General features: G+C 41.1%; 1 protein-coding gene across 2 annotated transcripts in view; it reads left to right on the top strand.

Annotated features, from left to right (window-relative positions):
* SEMA4G (semaphorin 4G) overlaps window positions 1–23,211 on the top strand; it is a 176,555-nt gene that overhangs the window by 132,366 nt on the left and 20,978 nt on the right. For both annotated transcript variants that reach the window (XM_069980193.1, XM_069980195.1), the window contains exons 8-12: window positions 2,327–2,484; window positions 10,580–10,743; window positions 16,622–16,766; window positions 19,903–20,125; window positions 22,115–22,230. In XM_069980193.1, coding sequence (XP_069836294.1) covers window positions 2,327–2,484; window positions 10,580–10,743; window positions 16,622–16,766; window positions 19,903–20,125; window positions 22,115–22,230 — 806 coding nt within the window. The remainder of the gene's footprint in view (window positions 1–2,326; window positions 2,485–10,579; window positions 10,744–16,621; window positions 16,767–19,902; window positions 20,126–22,114; window positions 22,231–23,211) is intronic.

Raw genomic sequence — 23,211 nt, 5'->3', positions numbered from 1 at the left:
TGTGCTCTCGCACAGTAGTATATAGCCCCCTGTGAGGTCCCCCCAGTAGTATACAGCCCCCTGTGCTCTCCCCCTGTAGTATATAGCCCCCCTGTGCACTCTACCCTTATAGATGGCCCCCAGACAAAAAAAACAAACAAACAAACCCCAACTCACCTAGCACCTCGCTCCCCCGCTGCGCCTGTCTCCTCTTCTCCTGTCGGCTCGGCCCCCGGCTGATATGCGCTCTGTAGGGATGTCCCGGGGATTCCCCAGCAGAACGCGCACCAGTGACCTCAGTGTGCGCCGCCGTCCTGTACTTCCCATAGAGAAGGCCAACGGCGTACACTGAGGTCAGTGGTGCGCGCTCTGCTGGGGAATCCCTGGGACATCCCTACAGAGCGCATATCAGCCGGGGGCCGGACCGACACTGCCCCCAGCCCCACAGGCGTACTGCAACCTAAGGACAGTACGCCTATGGGGCGGGAGGCAGTGTGGTGGGGACCGGGACCTCCTAACTGACGGACCGGATCCGGGGCGATTTGGAGGTCTGACCAGGGGTCCGGACATCTGGCCTCCCGGTCCGCCAGTTGAGGACCCCTGCTCTATTTAGCCTCTGGTTGGTCTCCCAGTCTTCTTTCTGGAGCAGATGTCACGTGACTACCGCAGCCAATCAGCTGTGTCAGAGGTCACAGACTGTGTTCTGAAATGCCTGGCGCTCCCACATAGCCTAAAGGCCCTATTCCACAGAACGATTATCGGCTGTATGTGGCCGATATCGGCTGTTGCGGCCAATAATCACCCCGTAGAATAGAAGGCAACAATCAGCCGTCATGTTGGCTGATCGTTGCGTCGTTTGTCTTTCAAACATGTTGAAAGGCAAACGACTCATACGGCAAGGATCAGCTGCTGTCGCTTCGCGGAATAGGAGCAGCGGCAGCAGACAGCTGCTGTATGCTATGGGCTGCCCGTACGATCTAGTGATCATCCGAACAGCCCCCCCCCTCCCCGCACCTTCCCACCGCTCCTCCCGCACTCACCTGCTCTCTGCTGCCGCGTGGAACGAGGAGCTAATAGCGCTTGTTTGCTCCTCTCAGTCGGCCTGTGGAATAGGGACTTAAGTTGGTATCCGTTGTCTTTGGAAATGTTTTTGTCTCTTTTCATCTCTCCGCTTTGTACTCAAGTGACATTTTGGGGAAGAACTGTTAATAATTTATCACTGAACATATGAAAAAGCTTCTGCTCCTTCTCTGACATTCTTTGTTATGACATTTGGGAAAAAAAAGAAGTTCTGGGACAGTGTGATATTTTACAAGATGGCAGACGGCTTGAGATTGGCCTTTTATAAAGCCGCCTGGATTTCCAGCCCAACCCTGTTCCCCTTCTTCTATCTGCAGTGACATAAGGATGGAGCTTCTGGATAGAATTATTTTGTCACATTTTCATCATTGGAATATGCTATTATTTCTCTGATGGTGGGGACTGTTGGGACTCCCACCGATGACTAGAACACAGTGGCTGAGGAAGCATTGTGCCATGTCTCCTGTCAGCTCCGCTTTTGTGTTATTCTGTTTTTTTTAGAAGGTTGCAATGGCCAGCTATAGACTATAATAGGATGACGATATGGCCTCTAGATGAAGCAGAGGAAGGCTGGGTTCACATACAGTATATTTCAGGCAGTATTTGGTCCTCATGTCAGGTCCTCATGGCAACCTAAACCAGGAGTGGATTGAAAACACAGAAAGGCTATGTTCACACACTGTTGAAATTGAGTGGATGGCCGCCATATAACTGTAAATATCAGAGCTCCGCGGCCGGAAAGATCATCCGGCCAGATCATCCGGAGAGATGATCTGGCCAGAGACCAGCCGTTCCGTGACCCGGCCGGGGTCACGGAACGGCCGGTCTCATATGTAGTGTGAACGTAGCCTAAAGCTGTATGTAAAGTTGGCAATTTCTTAACCTGCCAGTATATTCTACTACTCTTTTTGGTGATATAGTTTAGCTTTAAAATATCAAAGTTTGCATATAATATCAAGTCTGCATTGGAACAACAAGGGGTAAACACTAACTTCGTGCTGTGCTTTGGTTTTCTTTCAGAACATGCAGCCAGCTCCTGAGCTCCCTCTAGTGCTTGCTGTGAGCAGACAGAATTTTATCATTTATCTTGGTGTATGCAGAGTATTTTGAACCCAGGATTAGGCACAGAGCTCCAGCAGCTATTTAACGATTTTAGACTTTTTGTACAGCGTGTTCACAATACTATACATTTACATCCCACTTATGTTCCAAATTCTGTTTAAAGTGAAAAAAATAACAGAGATTATTGTGTTTTTTTTTTTTTTAGATGCTGAGTTTGTGACTTCTAGGTTAATTCGAGAAAGTCTAACTACTGCCATAGGAGATGATGATAAGATCTACTACTTCTTTAATGAGAACATCATGGAAGAAACGTCAGAGTTTCTAGACAAGACCAAAGTAGCAAGAGTTGCTCGTGTATGCAAGGTGAGACTGGTGTAGTGCGATATTATTGCAGAATAACAATAGAAACTTTGGAGGAGATTTATCAAACATGGTGTAAAGTGAAACTGGCCCAGTTGCCCCTAGCAACCAATCAGATTCCACCTTTTAATTCCTCACAGACTCTTTGGAGAATGAAAGGGGGAATCTGTTTTCTGGGGGCAACTGAGCCAGTTTCACTTTACACCATGTTTGATAAATCTCCCCCTTTGAATTGAAATCTCATCTTTTAATATTTTCAATGTACATTCTCCCTTATCCTTATTATTTAGGCAATGCCTATTGCATATGATGCCTTCTTTTCATGTGTTTTACTTCAAGCTGCCATACAGCGACTGACCTCCAAGTGGCCTTGGGTTCTGACAACAGGATTCAATAGAGATTTTTAAAGGAGAACTATCACCCCCCCCCCCTACTCTCGCTTCATTTCATCGGTCCACAGTGTCACCTAGGCGGGGCTTCATGGCAGTTGGGCCCCATCTTCTGGCTGGGGAAGGGGCCCAACTACTGTGAAGCCCTGCCTTTGTGACCATGTCCACCAATGAAGCGATTTTAGAGCACAAAAAAAATGCAGACAAGTTATATACAGTTATATATCAAATGTGGAGCATCTAAGTTTGTGGATGGTGCGGAAAACTGCACATAGAGTGAGGGGGGTGACAGTATCACTTTAATCCTTGGTTTGTCCACCAGGTTGCCTGCAGCATACTCCCTATATCGGCGCTGTGGCCGTACAGCTGTGTCAGTACAATTGCACATGTTATTTCTAAACCTTTAATTGGACGTTGAGCAACACAGTGTAAGACGATAGGGAGCCTCTCCATATCAGTCAGGATATGTGTAGGCTTTGGATGTTTTGTAACTTTGTGCAGGTAGTTTTATGACTACACACCTATGTACTATGCAATGAGTAGTCTTTTATTACTTTACTATATCAGTCTTTATTTATCTGGTAATTTTCTAGTTCCCAGATCCTCTATAAACAACATCCGTGACACGCAGACAAAATGTAATGTGTGTAGAATTTCAGGACTACTGACATTGCCCATATCACCCATTCAGATCACTTTTACTACTGACCTAAATGTACTTAATAATAATATGATGCTAAAACCTGTATATGTCATTCTGGTTTTATTAGTGTATAACACTAAAATTTGTCAAAGCTTTCTAATAGATTAGAGAGCAGCATGTCAATGTGACCTGTTCTCTAGCTGTCTATTGTGTCTCATATGTGACGGTATACAAAGGTAAAGCAATAAAGGATGGACAGAAAGAAAGGTGGTCCAGCATCAAAATCTAATTAAAAAATGCAAATCTTTATTTCATCGAAATTCATGACAAAAATGGAGGCAAGCGTGGTGCAGTCTCGCTTATTTGCTACACGTGTTCTGGCCACTTTGTAGCCTTAATTACAGCAGTAATAAAGGATGGAAGAGCACTGTGGGTCCTGGCTACATTGATAAATTTTAAATAGAATTACTTATTAATAATTCCTTCTTAAAGTGAACATGTCGTTACGAAAAACTTTTGGCATGTCACAGAGATATGACATGAGACATGACAAAAGTTTTGATCGGTCGGGTTGTGAATGTTCAGACTGTGACTGATCAGGAGAACGAGCAGAGCGAAGCTCACGCTCAACATGATGTCTCCCAGCCCTGTTTAAAGTGACCTGGGCGGCTGCACAATGTAAGTCTATGGGGCTGTCCAGGTCTGACGGACACAGATCAGGAAGAGGAGCACGCGGCAGCACAGATTTCTCCCGGCTCGTTCTCCTGATTGGTTGCAGTGTGAACACTCAGACCCCGACCGATCACAATTTTTTATATGTGTCTGTGACATGTAGAAAGTTTTTTCTAATGACAGATACTCTTTAATCTCAAGTGTAAATGATATGACTATCCTGTTGGTTAAATCCACATGGGTCAGAACCTTAAAGTTTACTAATGCCACCAAATTATGTTGTGGCATTATCACTGATTTCACCGCTTTCTGTGTATAGAGATGAGATCCAGGGTGCAATCACCCTAATGGGGCGTATCCAGTCTGTGTGCCTATGGCAGGACACAGAGCCCTGTATGTAGTTGACCCATACATACTCACATATGTAGCTGACCCAGATGAAACTAAGTCCTGTGCCTATTCTCTGCAGTCCTTCCAGCTTTGCTAGCGATTTGTTCCAATATGAGTTCCTGGCATGGTCTTGCCAATGAAGTGAAATGGTCTCAGAAGATCACTTTATCAAACATGTTTCTTGTGTTAACAGAAGGCAATAAACACGTCTTGTCCCGGCTGTTCCAAAACATCACAATATAGCTCGCATTTGCCCAATTTAAAAACAAGCCATAAATGTAGATGCTTTCTCAGAAAAAAAAGTCACTATGAACCATGTTTTGCCAGTGATTTCATTTTTGTTTTGCTCCACTCCATCAGATAAACTGCAGACAGATGGTAAATAGCTTTACTTCTTATCAATTTGTAAAACATTTCCTCCTCCTGGGAACAGACTTCACAATGCGCAGCTATTTAGAACATGGATCTGTGCATTGAACTTTTGTTGTGACTATCAAGCCACCAAGTTGGTTTCAGGTTACGTAGTCTTATTTGTGGAAGATATAGAGCCAGTCGCTCTACACTTTTACGTGACCCTTGCTTAAAGCTTACAGGGGTTGTATGAGATAAGAAAATAATGGCCGCTTTCTTCTAGAAACTCTATGTCTATGTCTGGCATTGCAGCTCAGCCTCATTCACATAGATGATATTACGCTGTAATATCAAACATTGCCTGAACAAAAGTGTGGCCCTGTTTCTGATGCAAGGCAGCTATGTTTTTTCTTCTCATATCACACTTTTGCTTTCAAGAATATTTAAAAGGGAATCAGCTTTATGTTATGCTTAGACCTGAAATGTCAAGGAGGTGGTGCCAAGCCACAGCATGCATGCCTCTTCCCTATCCCTACCTGCAACTGATTGACATACAGAACACAGTGCTGTAGGCCAATCCCCCAAGAGGAGCGGTGGGCGCACATGAGTGGCCTACTTTATTCAGTTCAGCACTACAGTTTTTCCTGCGTTCTGGCAATCGCCGTAGACCCAGTGGTTGGACTAATCTGTAAGTTATCCCCTATTTTGTGGATACGACTAGAGATGAGCGAACCGGGTTCGGGTTCGAGTCAATCCGAACCTGAACGTTCGGTATTTGATTAGCGGGGGCTGCTGAAGTTGGATAAAGCTCTAAGGTTGTCTGGAAAACACGGATACAGCCAATAACTATATCCATGTTTTCCACATAGACTTAGGGCTTTATCCAAGTTCAGCAGCCCCCGCTAATCAAATGCCGAAAGTTCGGGTTCGGATCGACTCGAGCATGCTCCAGGTTCGCTCATCTCTAGATACGACGTAAAATTTCCACATTCTTTATCTAGGAACTTCACCATCTATTCACTCGGGCTATTTACTCCCCTACTTACATTAGTCATCCTGCTTTATGTTGTTCGTCCTCATTACTGATATCATCAATCCTTTTGATATACTTTGTAATTTTGTACATAAATATGTGATTCTTCAGATATTCCTGATAAAGATACCTAAGTAGTCTAAAAAGCTTGCTATCTGTCCTTAGCTTTTCAATTGGCCATTAAAAGGTATTGACTACTGTGGAGTCTTAAAGGAGAACTCTGGCAGTGCTGGGGCGGGACACCGCTGTAGTCAATGATTGGCTGAGCGGGTACTTTCCCTTAGATCTTAATGTACCAAAAAGCCATGAAATAAGAATGTCCGGCGGAGGTCTGGGAGCCTGTTGACTCTGCACTGCAAGTGCAAAAGGACCAGTAAGTATACATTTTTATTATATTCCCCCACTTCCAGCCGTCCTTGATTTTTTGTTTTCTGGAGTTCTCCTTTGAACCATGTTAGCTGGTAGATAGAAAATAAATCAAACACTTTTTTATTTCTTAAACCTGTACAAGTATTGTTGTGTGAAGGAATCTGTGATAAGATTGGAAACCCAAATAATTGCCATTCTCTTACGAAGCTCTATGAATGGTGTTATTATTCTGTCAGTGCAAACAGACACAGATTACACATTATTGTATTGGATTAGCTGATGGTGGAAAATGACACCCTTTTGGTATGATTGAAGTAGCACTCTATTCAATAGTTTTGCTTTTGGATAATCATATTGCTCTTAGCTAGGACATAGCAGGACCAAAATTAAGTTTGGATGATAATAGCATATTATGTGTATACAATGTTTAAACATTCTTATTAAATAAAACGCACCATACAAAGACCAATCTTACCAACGGGATCACTATACAAGGCCTAAGTAACACTGCCACACCACTACAATTACCACCCTATGCTGACACTATTACAACTCGTTATATAATGTTACCATATTGTTCTTGACTAAAACAAGACACAAAGATCAATATGACTACCATACAGTGATAATACAGTGGTAGATACCAGTCCCACCCAAGTGCTCTGCGGACCATATATGTGAGTATAGTTACATCCAATCACATATAGGTGACATCATCTCTATTTGGATTCAATCACTTTACCTGTCTTTTCCATTTGGCCAAGAACGTACAAGACCAAGACCTCCATAGTTAGTTAGTTCGTTCCCCGGTCAATCACAGTGCACCACACAGTATTAATGTTCTTCTTTGTGCCCCATAAGTACATGTTACCACCTTTTTGTACCCCACATAGAAATAGTGCATACACAGTCATTACAATTATTGTTACACAGACTGCTCTCATGTCCTCTTCATTCACTGCCCTGTGCCTGCCTCTGCTACATAGTCTCTGTGACCTCTTGGACCTCATTGTACTATATTCTCATTGTATCAAGGATCCTCATCTATCTCAACGTGCATAAACTATATTGATTGGTCCAATTCTTGTTTCAAGTGGCCGACTACAATGATGACAATGACATATTGTAAATCATGCAACAAATAATATAGAAAACTGCAACTCTGTAAGCATGTGTCTAAACAGTTTACGCCCCCTTTGTATTTAAATAGTCCCAAAACTAATGGAATTGGTGTCATTTAGTTGATGACAGTTGTTTTTTTCTGGTATTTTGTATGTTGTCTGTTCTAATTTGGAATCATTATCATACATTATGGTAAATCAAAAAACATGACTGTGTTTAGTGCTATTATTCTGCTCATAGTCATCTGTGTACCTAGAACAAGTCCTCTGTTAACAGTGCGTTCTGTTATTATAATGATTATTAGCATTTAATTGCAAGAACATGTTTTTACTTTTTATTTTCATATATAATTTGCACAAGATAATTTTAGTAGAAATTCTAGCCTATTTTTATTCCCAAGAACATTCAACATCTGATCTTGGAATATGTGACTTTTTGGATGAAGCACTCGAAAGACAAGAATTAGGTTATAGATGGATGCCATGACATCGTGTACTAATACAGCCTAGAGGATTTCTCATGTGGTTCAGTTTATCTGTGGTTTCACATAGTGGAAAGACCTGTTATATTTGTGTGCTTTGTTTACCTTTGCAACAAATTCTATGTAGTCATTCCTTGTGGGTATACTTGTGGTCTGTCACCTTCATAACTTTGGTAAATTGGGAAGATGTAGGGGGAAGATAACATGCAGTTTAGATAGTATATAGAGAGGATTGTCAACGGCACCATGTAAACCACCAGTTCATATTCTGGTAAATTTATTTCATATCACATTCTAGCACCTGTGATAATAAGCCATCAAAATTTGAACTTCTGCTTACGTGGGGTTGTCACTAACCCTCTCTAGATACCATCCTGGTTTGGGGGTTGGAGGGAGGGGCACAACTTTAAATTTTGATATAATACAGATGGGAACTACCTACCTACTGTGGGAAACTACCTTCTGGGTGGGCCTACCTACTTACTGGTGGGATCTACATTCATAAGGGGAGAACTTGACTTCCTACTGGGAGGCTGTAACCTTCTAAAGCAGGGGTGGGAAATCTCTGGCCCTACAGCTGTTGCAAAACCACAATTCCCATCATGCCTGGACAGCCGAAGGCTGGAGGGAAGAAATACTGAACCTACCATCCTAAAGTGTGGGGGAAACCTATCTACCCTCTCTTTCTCCATCTTGGTAGTCCTGGTGTGGAGAATAATTTTAAATGTATTAATACCACACCACCCGCGAGAAAATCCAGCGTACGTCCCTTATGGTGACAGATGGGAAACATTTGGAGATCTTAAATTAGGACCTGTCACAAACAGTTTTTAGTCTTGTTTTACAGTAAAAATATTTGGTTGTGAAGTTGTATGTAGCTTGAAATAGTATTCAATTATTCACGTACATAAACCACTTCATGGTCATCGTTTTTTTTAGTCGGGATAGATAAGTTTGAGCAATAATAAGTTCATGTAAAGCTGATGGTAGATACAAGCCAATGCACGGCAGGTCATGCGCTCATACCAATAGATTTGTGGTATGAAGAATATATATTGCAGCCTGACTGGCTAAACATTGATAAAATTGTTCACTTTCTATTAATGATTAAGCTTACACTGGCTGAAATTCACTTACTCAAATACTTCAATATAGGGCAATGACTGGGTTTAGACAAAGTAGACAGATAATGTGGAGTAAAGAAAGAATCTGTCCATAAATAACTGATTAGAAGAACATTTCACAATTGCATTTGTAGTTTGCGATATGGGTCTTGGATAACACCTTGTTTACCACCTCAGGAATGTAGGTGTTCTAGTCAGTGAGTCACGGGAATGGCGTCCCATGCTCCCATATCTGACTGGAGCAGATAGAGCGGATAAGGGCATCAGACCTTTCCCAGATAAGCGTGTTGCATGTTTGAACAGGGTCCTGGTGTAGCTCATAAAACTATGATTTTTTTTTGGTGAGTGGCACTCAACCTTAAAGGGGTTATCTGTTTAGAAGATTTCTTTCTTAGGTCCAATACAAAGTGGTCCCCCAGATAGAATTTCAATTGTAAGCTTGACCCCAATCACAGCCACATGGGTTACCATGTATCACTTAAAGGGGTATTCCACTCATACACACATAACCTTTGATATCTTGCTGCCCATGCTGAGACTAACAATTGTTTCCATACTTGTTATTATCTATTCAGTCTCCTTCTCCTTGTTCTGAGCTGCTGCTTTCTGCTGAAGATACAAACAAATCTGTTTGTGAGCTTTTTTCTCTTTCCCCCTCGTCCCCCCTCCCTTCTGAGACAGATGATGGAAACAAGTCCATGAAAGGCTTTATTTGCAACTTTGTAGCTTCTTTGTAATGCTGGGAGGGTTATTCTAAGGGCAAGTTTCTAATGAACTCACTGTGATTAATTATTCTGGAATTACAAAGAAGCTACAAAGTTGCAAGTTGCTACTTTTTTTTTACATCAGCCATCTCAGAAGGATCGGGGAGACAGACAGAAAGACTCATGCTGATTTTTGTGTCCTCAGCAGAAAGCAGCAACTCGGAACTGGGGGAAGGAAACTGAATAGATAATAAGTATGGAATGAACTGTTAGTCTCACCATATTAAAATTTATGTTTGAGTGGAATACCCCTTTAAGTATATTGTTCAATAACAAAATGGAACCCAATACTATTCATTTCAACACAAAATGTACAGGAGACTGCTGATGCATATTGTTGGGCATCTTAAGGGCTTTTACAAAGGCCAATTCTAGTCTAAAAGTGTTGCAAGAAACGTTCCTGCGGCTCATGATCGAACCCTGTAAAAGGCCCTTTAGACACCGTCAAGGAGCAGACAGCTAAAGTCAGGGGACCCTTCTCCAAGAGCCAGGTATAGGCATAATACCATTATATTAACTTTGAAGGTATAAACATTCTGGTGTCATATACGGCATTAACATATATGGTGGAGAGAAGACCACAAATTGTCACCTTCCCACTGTATGTAGAGATGGTTATCCTTTGTTCAGTAACTAAGCCATTTGGAATATATACATGAGTTGTATATTGAATATTAAAAAGCTTAAAGCAATGAGATCTGGCTCACCTCCTGCTTATATTCTATAATAAAATATTAATGCAGTTTCCTTGCAATTTTAGAGTGATATAGGAGGCAAGAAGATTCTGCAGAGGAAATGGACGTCATTCCTGAAAGCGAGATTATACTGCTCCAGCCCATACTATGAGACTCTAAAGAGTGTCTACACCCTGGATGTGGGCAACTGGGAAACCACTGTCTTCTATGCTGCCTTTATTTTTCAATGGTATGTTTTTGTTTTCCTTTATCTTACTAACCTGAATACCTTAGTGTTGATCGTCTTTCTTTACTGGCACTAGGTTCTAGGTTTTGAGGTTCACTTTAAGGTGCTCTGATCATGCAGCTTTGTGGTTCCCCAAATGCTGGAATCTGTCATCTCTTCTTATTGACGTGACATGCAACAGTATTTTGTCAACAAATGTGTGTGAAATGGTTAATTGCCTGCAGTCTTATATATTCTGCTAATCAGTGGAACATGACCGATTCCTGACTATAGATTTTTTTTTTCATGCTGTTTTCCTCAGTGTGAATCTCAATGCTCGGCTTCCAGTGTTAAATATTCCAGATGTGCGACCTATCACACAGAAAACATTTTCTGGGATAGAGGAAAGAAATATCCATAAATGTAAACAATGAACAATATTTAGCGCACTATACAAACTCCCTGGAGACATACGGCATTTCTCTCCCCGCTGTAAGGAGAGGTGTACAAAATATGTCGCTCCTGAGTCACTTGGCATGTTGCCTTTTGGTCAAAGAAAACTTTTTAGGTTAAAATTAAGAAAAAAAGGAAAGATTTTAAATTAAATATTAAATATCAACATGGCAATTGAATTGGAAATTGTTTATGAGCACTAACACAATCAATAGCTTAAAATATAAACCTAGGACTCCGTTTTAAAAGCATGTCTTGGAGACAGAAGGAATCTTAGGCCTGACTGGTAGATGCTCACATCGGGTAAAACTGGAATCGGCAAAATTCTTCAAATGTCCATTGTGATTGTTAATGTATTTTAGATATGTGGCCTAACTTTCTCGTATTTATAGTCACTTAAAGTAGAAGACCAACCATGAAGATACTTACAACTTCTTTGTTCACACCTCTTGTTACCTAGGTAGGGGTTAAAAGTTGGAGAGGGGTTTTATTCAGGGAAATGTGTTACTATTTTTTGACCGTTTGGTTTGTTTACTGTAAAGATGTCTTGGTTTGCTCCCAGGCATCTTAGTGATGTGGAATTTCCCACCCTGGCTGCAGGGTGATTGGAGCTCTTGATTATGTGTGGCTCCATGGTAAAAGAGTGACTGTTCCTTTTTTGCGCATTTACTTAAAGGAGAGGTCTGGTGAAAATTTTTATTAAAGTATTGTATTGCCCCCCAAAAGTTATACAAATCACCAGTATACACTTATTACGGGAAATGCTAATAAAGTGCTTTTTTTCCCTGCACTTACTACTGGATCAAGGCTTCACTTCCTGGATAAAATGGTGATTTCACGACCCGACTCCCAGAGCTGTGCGGGCTGTGGCTGCTGGAGAGGATGATGGCAGGGGGACACTGAGGGACACAGGGCACTGGAGGGACACTGAGCATCCCCCTGCCATCATCCTCTCCAGCAGCCACAGCCCGCACAGCTCTGGGAGTTGGGTCGTGACATCACCATGTCATCACATGGTGAGTCGGGTCGTGACATCACCAGGAAGTGAAGCCTTGATGCAGTAGTAAGTGCAGGGAAAAAAGCACTTTATGTACATTTCCCGTAATTAGTGTATATTGGTGATTTGTATAACTTTTGGGGGGCAATACAATACTTAAATAAAAATTTTCGCTGGACTTCTCCAGCGAAGATAGGTAGAAGGTAAGATAGTTTTTATTCTGGGTTCCTGTGATTATAACAGAGATTTGTTGAGCTACTAGGCTAGATACTGAGGCCTGTCCCTGACAGCCAAGACACATTAACACTAGAATGTGAGTCTACTGTAGAAAGACTGGTGCTGGCACAGGCTGACTTTAAAATGTTTTTTTTTTTGTGGAGAATTGTTTTTATAAAGTGACCCAGTTGGTGCAAAAATTAAAAATAAATTAGCACACTTACCATCCTCAAAACCACACCACCACTGTTTCCAATGGTTTCTGATGCCCTCAGCTTCTTCTGCCTGCTCAGCCAATCACTAGCTGAGGTGGGTCATTATTGTGGCCAGTTATTGACTTAGTGGGCACTTCCTGCGGCATGTCATCAGAAGCAGGAAGAAGCCAAGAGCACTGGGAGCCATTGGAAATGACTGGGAATCTGTGGTAGGTGAGTATTAGAGCTGAGCTAATATACAGTAGAAACAAAGAAAATCACTTCATTCCTATCTGCATTTTGCTCAGCAGGATGTGAGCTTTGAAGTCTTCTCCAGTCCATGCTGCTCCTCCCCAGGTGCTGTGAAAAGTTGGATCCAGTCCTTCATTCCTACTGTAAATTTGCTCATCTCTAGCGAGTATGCTTTTCAATTTTTGCAACACCCAGGGTCCTTCATAAATTTTTCATCCCTGGATGACCTTTTTAATTTGCTGATAACTGATTATTTAGGTGACGGGTTGCAGTCTGGGCAGCTATTACAGGCAGGGCAGTGCTACGTAGCAACTCAAGACCAACGAAAGTGTGAGCCAAGTGGGCAGTAAGAGGCCAGACAGTTTGGAAGGATGTAAGCCACAGCTGAAGGGTGTTTCTTCTCCGTTAATGCTGCGTCTAACCTTGGTGCAGGGCAGTAACAGTCTATGTCACTGTAGAGTTTTGTCACTGGTTAAGATCCAGCATTACCATGGATTTGTTGTCGAGGCTTGAAAATAAAACATTGGTTATCGGGGCAGCCTGAAATTCTAATTGCAGAATCCAGGGGAAAGATTTGGAGTATATTGGATGAGCGATTCCCACAGCTGTCTAATATACATGGCCATTGTTGTCATAAGAAGGAGAGACAAGTTTGAGACTTAAAATAGATTAAAGAACATTGTGTCATGCATAGAATTTGTCATGGAATAGAATTTGTTGGACAAGATTGTGGCCATAAAGAACAGTAGATTTTTAGATTATTGAAACCATAGGAGTTCTCATTAGGGATGACTGGAGCGGAATCATTAGCGATCATTACAAAACGACAAGTGTTATTTTTATCCTAATGGTCTCATCACCTGGATTAATGCCAGCGGAGCACCTGGTATGGTTGGAATTGTGACTCAACAGAAGCCGCTTGGCACTGACTTTGTACAAGACAACCCTCCATGTGGAGACAGGGAGGAGAGAGGGGGCCTGATGATTGAGTAGAAACCTTTTCATCTAACAGATGCCCAAAATCACGCTAAAAGAAAACTGTGAAATATAGCCAAAATTATAGAGACTGACAACCAACCAGAATGGGGTTTGTTTGCTAATATCGTATGAAACATAAGTAAATATTGAGGACAATAGATTCCTTACCACCCACACCCAGCTTGATCGAAATGTGTTTCTGCGTCTTGATTTGCATCATCCATCTGCCACGCTTCTGAAATTAAACCATTCACAAAGCTGTAAAAAAACGTATTTCTTCTGAGGACACTACATTAATAAATGTTTGTATCTCAGCTGAAGTGTGTGGACATTCTGGTATATCCCCATCCTGCAACATAATACCATATGGTAACTACATGACTGTCTAAGATCAGTTTTTGTGCACTGATGGGGCCCCCTTCTGGTGGTGCTTAAAGTGAATGTATTGCATAGACTTAAAGGGATTTAACATAGTTATAATTGTAGGGCATGTTTAGGTAAATATTTTTGCAAATACATTCATCTATCAAGCATGCCCCTCCTGATATGCTGCTCTTTCCATCCCATTCGTTGACAGCTCATTGTCTGTTAATGATCACCACTCTGCTCTAAAAGCAGTGATCTGGTTGATGTACATATAGCTATAATGTAGATGTAAATACACTGTACATACTTTTGCTAGACCACTGCTTTTAAAGCTGAGCAGTGGTCGGTGCCTAGACAACAAGCTGTTAACAATTGGAGGGAAAGGGCAGTATATCAGGAGAAGGTGGTAAAATTGCCAAGTGAATGTATTTGTAAAAATATTTAACTTGATAATATAGTTTAACTATACTAGTTGATATGGGAATAACCCTTCATCAGCAAGTCCTATGGACCCAGCTACTGGAGACTGGGGCCTGCCATATTCACTTTTGTGGAAGAGTTTTCTTGGCATGTCCTGTGACCTGTGCATATATCTTTGTGGAGGATAGCGGGTCCCTGAATGTGAATAGAACAGGAAATGTCAGTTCTTGCTATTTCTGTAACAGTACTTCTCTGGCCTTTTACAAGGCTCTGTACACTTGGTCCTCATTCAGATGACCATGATAGGGATCGCATTTGGCAAATCACTGAGGCTAGGTGTACAGATAGCAGAGAGCCATTGCCAGCCCTATGGAAGATGGATAATCAATGATCATTGAATTAATACCCCTTAGTCATATATGGAAAGATTCAGCCCCATTAGTCATTGCCTGCATACAATTGTGTAAGATATCTACCTTCTATCTATTTGTAGATCAGATTTAGAACAGAATTGGGGGATTACCAAGATTATTTCTACTCTTGTTATTGATTATTGATTTAGCTGAATGATTTTCCATCATGCCCATCACCTATCTCCACCGACACTATCTGCTGGTGGTTGGTCGGGAGAGCCCCACACACCCTATACCAGGGGTCATGAACCTTGGCTCTCCTGCTGTTGCAAAACTACAACTCCCATCATGGACAGGCACAGTTTTAGCTTTGACTGTCTAGGCATGATGGAAGTTGTAGTTTTGCAACAGCTGGAGAATGAAGGTTCCCTACCCCTGCCTTATACTCACAGCCAAACCTGCTGTGAGTGGTGGGTAAGGCCAACAGAAGTAGTGTATAGGGACCTTTAGGCTAATGTCTAAACCCCTATAACCACTAAAGTCAGAATCACAGGGGTAGAGCCTGGACAGCCAAACCTTTGGCCAAAAAATCCTCCCATGTAATACCACCTTAACTGCACCTGTATGACATTTTCATGATGATAAGGTCTGGTGAGCACTAATCCTTCCAACACAGAAGACTCTCACCATATACATTAGTACCCAGTAAGCGTGGTGCACCGATTGTGCAGTTCTTACAGCAGATTAAAGCTGACTGTCAGGTTTCTGATAAAGCGGGGGTTAATAATGTCTAGCTGTCCAAAACAATAAGAATAATTTTCTAGTCTGTCTAGGAGCCATTGGTCCATGTAAAGTCACAAAATAATGCAGAATTTCAAGCCTTCCTTTGTAATTCTCTCTGTCACCCCTCTCCCGGTGTAGGCACTCGCTTGCTCGTACGTTGCATAAATTGTACAAAATGAGAATTGGAGCTTGGAGCACACAAGAATCACTCCAAATAATTGGCTTGTTGGCTTCATTCTCTGTTAATCAGAACAAATTCATGTACATTATTTCATTTGTCAGGTTCTAGAAACCGTATTCATCTAAATAGAGAATATTTGTTCACTGTTGATGGTGCTTACCGATGCATTATGGGTTGTAACTATTTAGTATATCTATGTCCTTATCTTGTATAAATTTAACCCATGCTAATTGCTTTCTGCTCTGTTTGCATCTCCAAATTCTTCATGGTCTGTTGGCTTCCTTATGTTGCAAAGGATTATTCGGTGGTTTCAGAGCTTTGTGGTGCCCACTAGTAGTATTTAGTTACATAAAAACCCAGGAGATTGTTGGCAGAAAAAGACCACTGGGTCCATCTAGTCTGGCCTTACTATTTCCTTCTTATTATCTTAGGATAGATATATGTTTATCCCAGGCAGGTTTACATTCTGTTAATTGTAGATTTACCAACCACATCTGCTGGAAGTTTGTTCCAAGCATCTACTACCATTTCAGTAAAGTAATATTTTCTCACGTTACTTCTGATTTTTCCCCCAACTAACCTCTGTGTCCTCTTCTTCTTAAGTTTTTTTTTTTTTTTTTTAATAAAAACACTTTCTTGAGAGTTAGTCTTTTTACATACTTAGCTTTCGATCATGTTAATTATAGGATATGTCCATTCTTATACCTAGGGGAAACATGAAGATCTCAGCAGTCTGTCGATACAGCCTACCCGATATTCAGAAAGTATTTGAAGGCCCATATATGGAATATCAAGATTCCTCGCGGAAATGGACCAAATATATTGGAGAAGTTCCTAAACCAAGGCCTGGCTCAGTAAGTAACTACATTTAGGGTAAATTCACACGGGCGTCTCGCATGAAAAAAAACGCAGCTAATCCGCAATACACGTATTAATAATAATAAGAATAATAAATGTATTGTGGATTAGCTGCGGTGTTTTTATGCGAGACGCCCGTGTGAATTTACCCTTATAGTAGATTTTTGGGACTTCTTTCCTGGGAACAGAGAGTTTTATCCAGATCCCAACACAATTAAAAAATGACAATTTGAAAAAACGTTTTTTTATTTTTATTTATGTATACAAGCGCTATGACATTAAGACAGTCAATTTATAAATGAATGTCCCAGTTGCCAGTTATTTTTGTTCAGTGGTAGCCCTCTTGGTGCCCAAGGTTGGGATTATGGAGTGTCCTCCTACTGCTGTTGCTTGCTTTGTTCTGTCAGACCATTCTCTCTATAGGAAAGCTTTAACTTCACTGACTTGTTACAGATATCATTCCCATACCGTGCTTTTGTTTAGCTTAGGGGGTAACACGTTTTGGGTCCCTAAAACTGGTGACAAAAAGTTACACAGGTTTTTAAATAGAATTTATTTAACAACATTACGTCTTCCAATACTTATCAGCTGCTGTATGGCCTACAGGAAGTGTTGTATCTTCCTGTCCATGTCATGAACTGTCCAAAACAGTAGCAAATCCCCATGGAAAACCTCTCCTGCTCTGGACAGTCCCTGACTTAAACAGAGATGGCAACCGGAAGCACTGTGTAGAGACATTAAAGAATACACTACTTCCTGCAGGGCGTACATCAGCTGACAAGTACTGGAAGGCCTGAGAATTTTAAATAGAAGTAATTTACAGATCCATATACCTTTCTGACACTAGTTAATTTTAAAAAGATTTTTTTCTCCAGAGAATCCCTTTAAAGACTAGGTTAGTAATACACCATGGAGATACAGGCCTTGATGTCAATGTCCACCTTTTACTATGCCTTTTGGTTAGACATTTTATGCTGATAAATTTAAGAATATATATTTAGAGCTGTTGGATCTTTGCTTATCTTATATATAGCTCCATATCTCCTCCATAGACATATTTATATATGAATAATAATAGTTATTCCCGGGTATTCTGCAGCTGCCATTAGTGGGAGCATAGGATCTTTCTGCACACTGTTTTATTGCTGAGGTCAGTGTTTTATATGTGTATCTCCTATGCCTACTGTAGTAATGGCTGTAGGTAGCCTTTCTGTTTAGGCTGTATGTTTATGCAGGCCATCTGGATCAGAAAAAGTAAGATCAGACCATAGTACCAGACCATCATTTTTCAGGGTAAGCTGTCTTGTGAGAGGAATAGCATTATATCTGGTCATTATATAACTTATATAATATGGCATATGTAAACTAGCTGCTATGATGTCTACCATACAATGTGCACACACACAGACAAGGATATTCTGCTTCCCTATAACTCTATTGCACACCCTCAGAAACACATACAGCACTGATGACATTATAGAACAGTACTGACCAGTGTAAGCTATGAATCCAGCACTGGGGTGAGATATAATACTCAATACAAGGTGCTGAAGCCTCTGTGTTGCTGTCCAGCAACTCTCCCTCCTCCCCCCCCCCCGTATTTCTTCATAGACATAAGGCATTCTTCTCTGATAAGATATATTATAAAGTTTCTTATGTTTCCTTATAATATTGACATATGCACAATTTGTTAAATTTAGATAGCAAACAATAAAAATGTATTCCAGAATGGATAGTCTCGGTAATGATGGACTCCACTTTATTACACAAAAGTCAATCTGCTCTATGTTTTCTGTACATTTCAGCACAGGTGTTAGGTATAATTGGCCCTTTCAGTCTGGGAACATGCTGCCTGTAGTATTCTATAGTGGGATTACAGACAGGATGTCCAGGAAAATGTCTGCTTCCTGATCACTATAAACCATATATCCAGTTTGAGAATCTCCAGAAGAATTTATTTATGGAAAAGACATGATATCAGCTATTCACATTTTTGTTTTGTAAGATGTTTTTTATATGGTTTGTGTGAGTTTGATGTTCTTTAATACTGATTGTGGCATTCATTATGTAACTGCATCTATATAGGTATTTTATACTTCATCCAGCCATCGGTTATCTCCTGGACTAATCCCCGTCCTCTCCATGCCCAGGGACATTTGGCACAGCTGTAGTGTTTCTGTGTTTTCTATGGGGAGGGGAGGGTTAAGCTGCAGGAAGAGAACTTTGTCTACAGCCTATTTCTTCCAGAATAAAGGGGTTGGGCACTGATTTTCCATCATGCCCATCACTTATCTCCACTGACCATTATCTGTCGGTGGTTGATTGGGAGAGGCCCACACACCCATATACTGACAGCCAAACCCGCCGCAAACTGTGGGTAAGACAGACAAAAGTATATATAGTGAATAGGGACCTTTAGTCTAATAGCTTACCCCTACAACCACTAAAGTCATAATCACAGGGTAAGTTTGGTGGGCTCCATACTAGATAGCTGTTTGAGCTGTGCATGGGTCTGCCAAAGGGTGGGCATTTCCAGTGCTGCAACACCACTGAGCCTCTTGGAAATAGGCTGGCAAAAATCACAGCTGATCACCTTCTCATCCTCTTAGTTAAAAACATACATACATGTTTTGTAGGGTCAGAACAAGTCCACAGTTTCCATAGACTAACACAGGTGACCCCAATTTTTTCTCCATATTGCCACCAAGCACAGGTGTCTAGAACAAATCTCCAGTCTGTGGGCCGCACCAAACATCCCAACCCTCAGCATCATGGACATCCATGAGAATTCTATAGTAATATAGGATAGATAATTGACTGAATTCAAAGCAGCAGAATTCCGTTTGAAGTACCTTTTTAGATTTGTAAATAATTGAAAAATATTTTTTTTTTACATAATGTGGATATAGAAAGTATAAAAGCTAATGGGAAGCCATGCGTATTCAGCAGACACTTGTAAAATGGTTATTTTTAGCCTTTGTTCTGTATTTGGTTGCTGTTATCCAAGTAAACATTGAGGCAGCCATATAAGGATGACTTTGAAAGCCTTAAAAGAAAAAACATCACATTTTCCGATAAATCATCATAAGATCACTATAGTATTTTACCTAACTGGATTCTTTTCCCTAACAGTGCATTACAAATGAATTTCGGAGCGGTGGCTACAACACCTCACAGGATCTCCCCAATAATGTCCTTGACTTTGTGAAGCTCCATCCTCTGGTATCTGAGGTGGTCAAGCCCATGGGAGACCAACAGCTTCTCTCTAAGAAGAACATTGTATATACCCAAATCGCTGTAGACCGAGTCACCGCCCTGGACAAACGACAGTATGATGTGCTGTTTCTAGGAACAGGTCTGTATGCCCAAACCTCCCAACTAGGGATGGACCAAACCTGCTTCGGTTCAGGTTCGTACGAACCCGAACTCTCGGAAATGATTCCCGCTGTCTGCCCGCTCCGTGGAGAGGGTGGATACAGCGGGAGGACTGCCTGGAAAACTGCGATACAGCCATAACCATAGGCTGTATCCCAGTTTTCCAGGCGTTCCTCCCGCTGTATCAACCCGCTGCACGGAGCAGGCAGACAGCGGGAATCTGATGCCGAGCGTTCGGGTTCATACAAACCCGAACCTCGGCAGGTTGGGACCATCCCTACTCCCAACCCTTTCTTCACAGCATAATACAGACTGCCCCTTCAGTCCTCTGTAGCTTACAAGCTATCTTTTTTAATCAGAATATTTAATTGTATAAGTAAAAATTTATATTATGCCTAGTGTAACATAGGTAATTGTTATCCATGCTATTGTCTTACATCAATGTAGGTTTCCCAATACGTGAACCTATTTCCTCATCCTACGCAGTGGATTTTGCTGATTTTGGAATCACCTAAGGCTCTGTTTACACCTTGTTCGCCTTATCAGGGTGACGTCTGTTTGTTGTATCCACATGGTTTTTTACTAGTTAGTTTCCTCCCACACTCTAAAAATATGATTCGGTAATAGGTTTTCTCTGCCACTGACCCCAAATAGTTAAAAGAAGAAAAGTATTAGAATGATTGATATAAATATATATATATCTATATATCAATGTATATATAAATTTTTCTTTAAAGATGACCCCTGTCTGTATATGCTACTAGGCCATCGCTAGAGTATGGAGCCACAATGTAAGAGCAGCTCCTGCCTTGGCAGATCCAGGCCTATCTACTGCATGATCGGCCATTCATTTTAAGGGAAAATGTATAGGTGATGAAACTTCCAGAAGAGAGTGCTTTAATCAGAAGTTGTCTTTTGAGAGGCAGATGTCCTTAACGTAAACCTGTCATACTATGAATAGTATAAAACAGATACAAGCATTGGGGCTCCAGGATACTATAATTCACTGTAAAATGCTCAGGCGTTGCAGAGAAGCCATAGTTTAAAAAAATCTGCTTGAACCCAGATAAGTAATCACGGGAGGTGGTCCTGGCAGCTGCTTCCCACCCTGCTGGCCTTGATGTCTGTTCCTAAGCATTGCTAGGTACAGATGCATCACTCAAGGCCAGCAGGTGGTGAGCCGCCTCAAAGACCAGTTACCTACTGTAGGTCCCGAAGACTTTGTTTTAAACTTTCTCTGAAAGGTCCAAGCATTTTAGAGTAAATCGTACTGTTCCCATTTCTCTCTGCTTGATTGTGTTTCATGCTGCCAATGGTTTGTGTAGCATGAAACAGATGACAGCTTCCCTCTAAGGATATGATATTGCTACATTTAGTTCTGTGGTGATCACATTTACTATGAGTTTTTCATATGCCATCAATGAACCACATCATTGCCTACAAGAATTTTCATATCTTAACAGCCCCCCCAAAACAATGGTCTTATTTTTCATTCTATTAAGCCTCCCAAGTCTCCTCTGACCGTGGATGTTGGGGGAGAGAAGGATTGGAGATAATGGATTTCAATGACCAATCCAGGGAGATAAGTCAATGCTAGAAGAGTCTGGTAGCAGTGGTCTTCCCTCTTCCCATTGATGTCACGTACATGGTTAAGCATTCGTGTTCATGGCAGGTCAGAAAAGATAGCCGTTTGATGAACAATCAATTTGCCAACAGCTATCTTATGTATAAAGCTAAAAACCGTGCAAGCGATTCCCGCTAGCTAGCTGTGGCTGCATCCTGGCACGGATCCATCTTAAAATTACAGAACTATTTATTCTAACCTGAATAGAGATATTTCTGGCATGTTAGTACTCCTCTTCATTATTTACTCGGTATTGCCATGGTTTCCATATCGTGTACTGATGAGGGCAGAAATACCATCGCAATCAGACGTCTAATCTTCCTCCTCTTTTTTTTTTTCCTGCAGACAATGGCTGGATTCACAAGGCCGTAGTTATCAACAACAAAGTTCACATAATTGAAGAAATACAGGTTTTTAAAACCTTGCAAGCTGTTGAAAATATGGTCATATCCAAAAAACAGGTAGGATATTCTAGTTTTCTGTAGAAGCTGCCATTATAATTCAATGTGATACTGTAATGTATGTCTGTCTGTAAGGTTCGGCCCGGATGGTGGCTCTTGAATGTTACATTAAAATGGATCTGTGTTTTAATTTGTAATATCAAGTGTTCATTTTGATGCTAAAGTGTTTGGAATTCTCTCTTAACGTTAATTTTCCATAATTATTACCACGAAAATAGAAATAGCATGTATTTGCTTCCTTTTTTTTTTTTCCTTTGGTAAAGCCAGCCATAGACATAAGATTATTACTGATTGACCATAATGCAACTGATCAGTCGTACAACAAAATTGTTCATATAAATGATCACACCAGTAATCTGCCAGACTAAAATGGCAAGCACATGAGAAAGCTTAAGAAAGGGGCATTTAGGCTTTTTAAGGACAATTCATGTTTTGCTGGAACCAGGGGAAAGTAGAAGAAAAAGCTAAAGTCACCTCTTCCTGGTCTCCTGCTAAACACCAGCAGTTCCCATTTCTCTCCTTCCAGTCCTCTGATCTCCTGTTATATTCCTGCTTTCAAGGCAAGAGCTCAGTGCAGGACCTGCTCACTCAGCCAATCACTGAGACAGGACATCACTGCAGCCTGTGATTGGTTGAGCAGGCAGGTTGTGCTCTAAGCTTTCGTCTGAAAAGCAGGAAGGAAATCGGGAAAAAGGAGGAAGGTGAATTGAAGCTGCAGAAGAAGGGAGGGTGAAGATTATAGCTTTTTCTTTTCATAATTTTTCCTGGCCCTTGAAACATATATCTTGTTTTCAAACACTGGAACACCCCCTTAAAAATTGTGCAACATAAACACAAATGGTCTTATTTGCAGCCAAAGAATTCCAACACGACTGATGACTTTTTAAATCATCTGTGTATAAAATTGATGGCTGGTTGGAATGGTCAGAATTGCAGATTTCTGCCAATTTTTATCTTATGGTATGCCTTGCTTTACTCCTT

Source organism: Dendropsophus ebraccatus, chromosome 8 (assembly GCF_027789765.1).
Source record: "Dendropsophus ebraccatus isolate aDenEbr1 chromosome 8, aDenEbr1.pat, whole genome shotgun sequence".
Classification (NCBI taxonomy): domain Eukaryota; kingdom Metazoa; phylum Chordata; class Amphibia; order Anura; family Hylidae; genus Dendropsophus; species Dendropsophus ebraccatus.
This window is presented reverse-complemented; position numbering and strand designations above follow the sequence as displayed.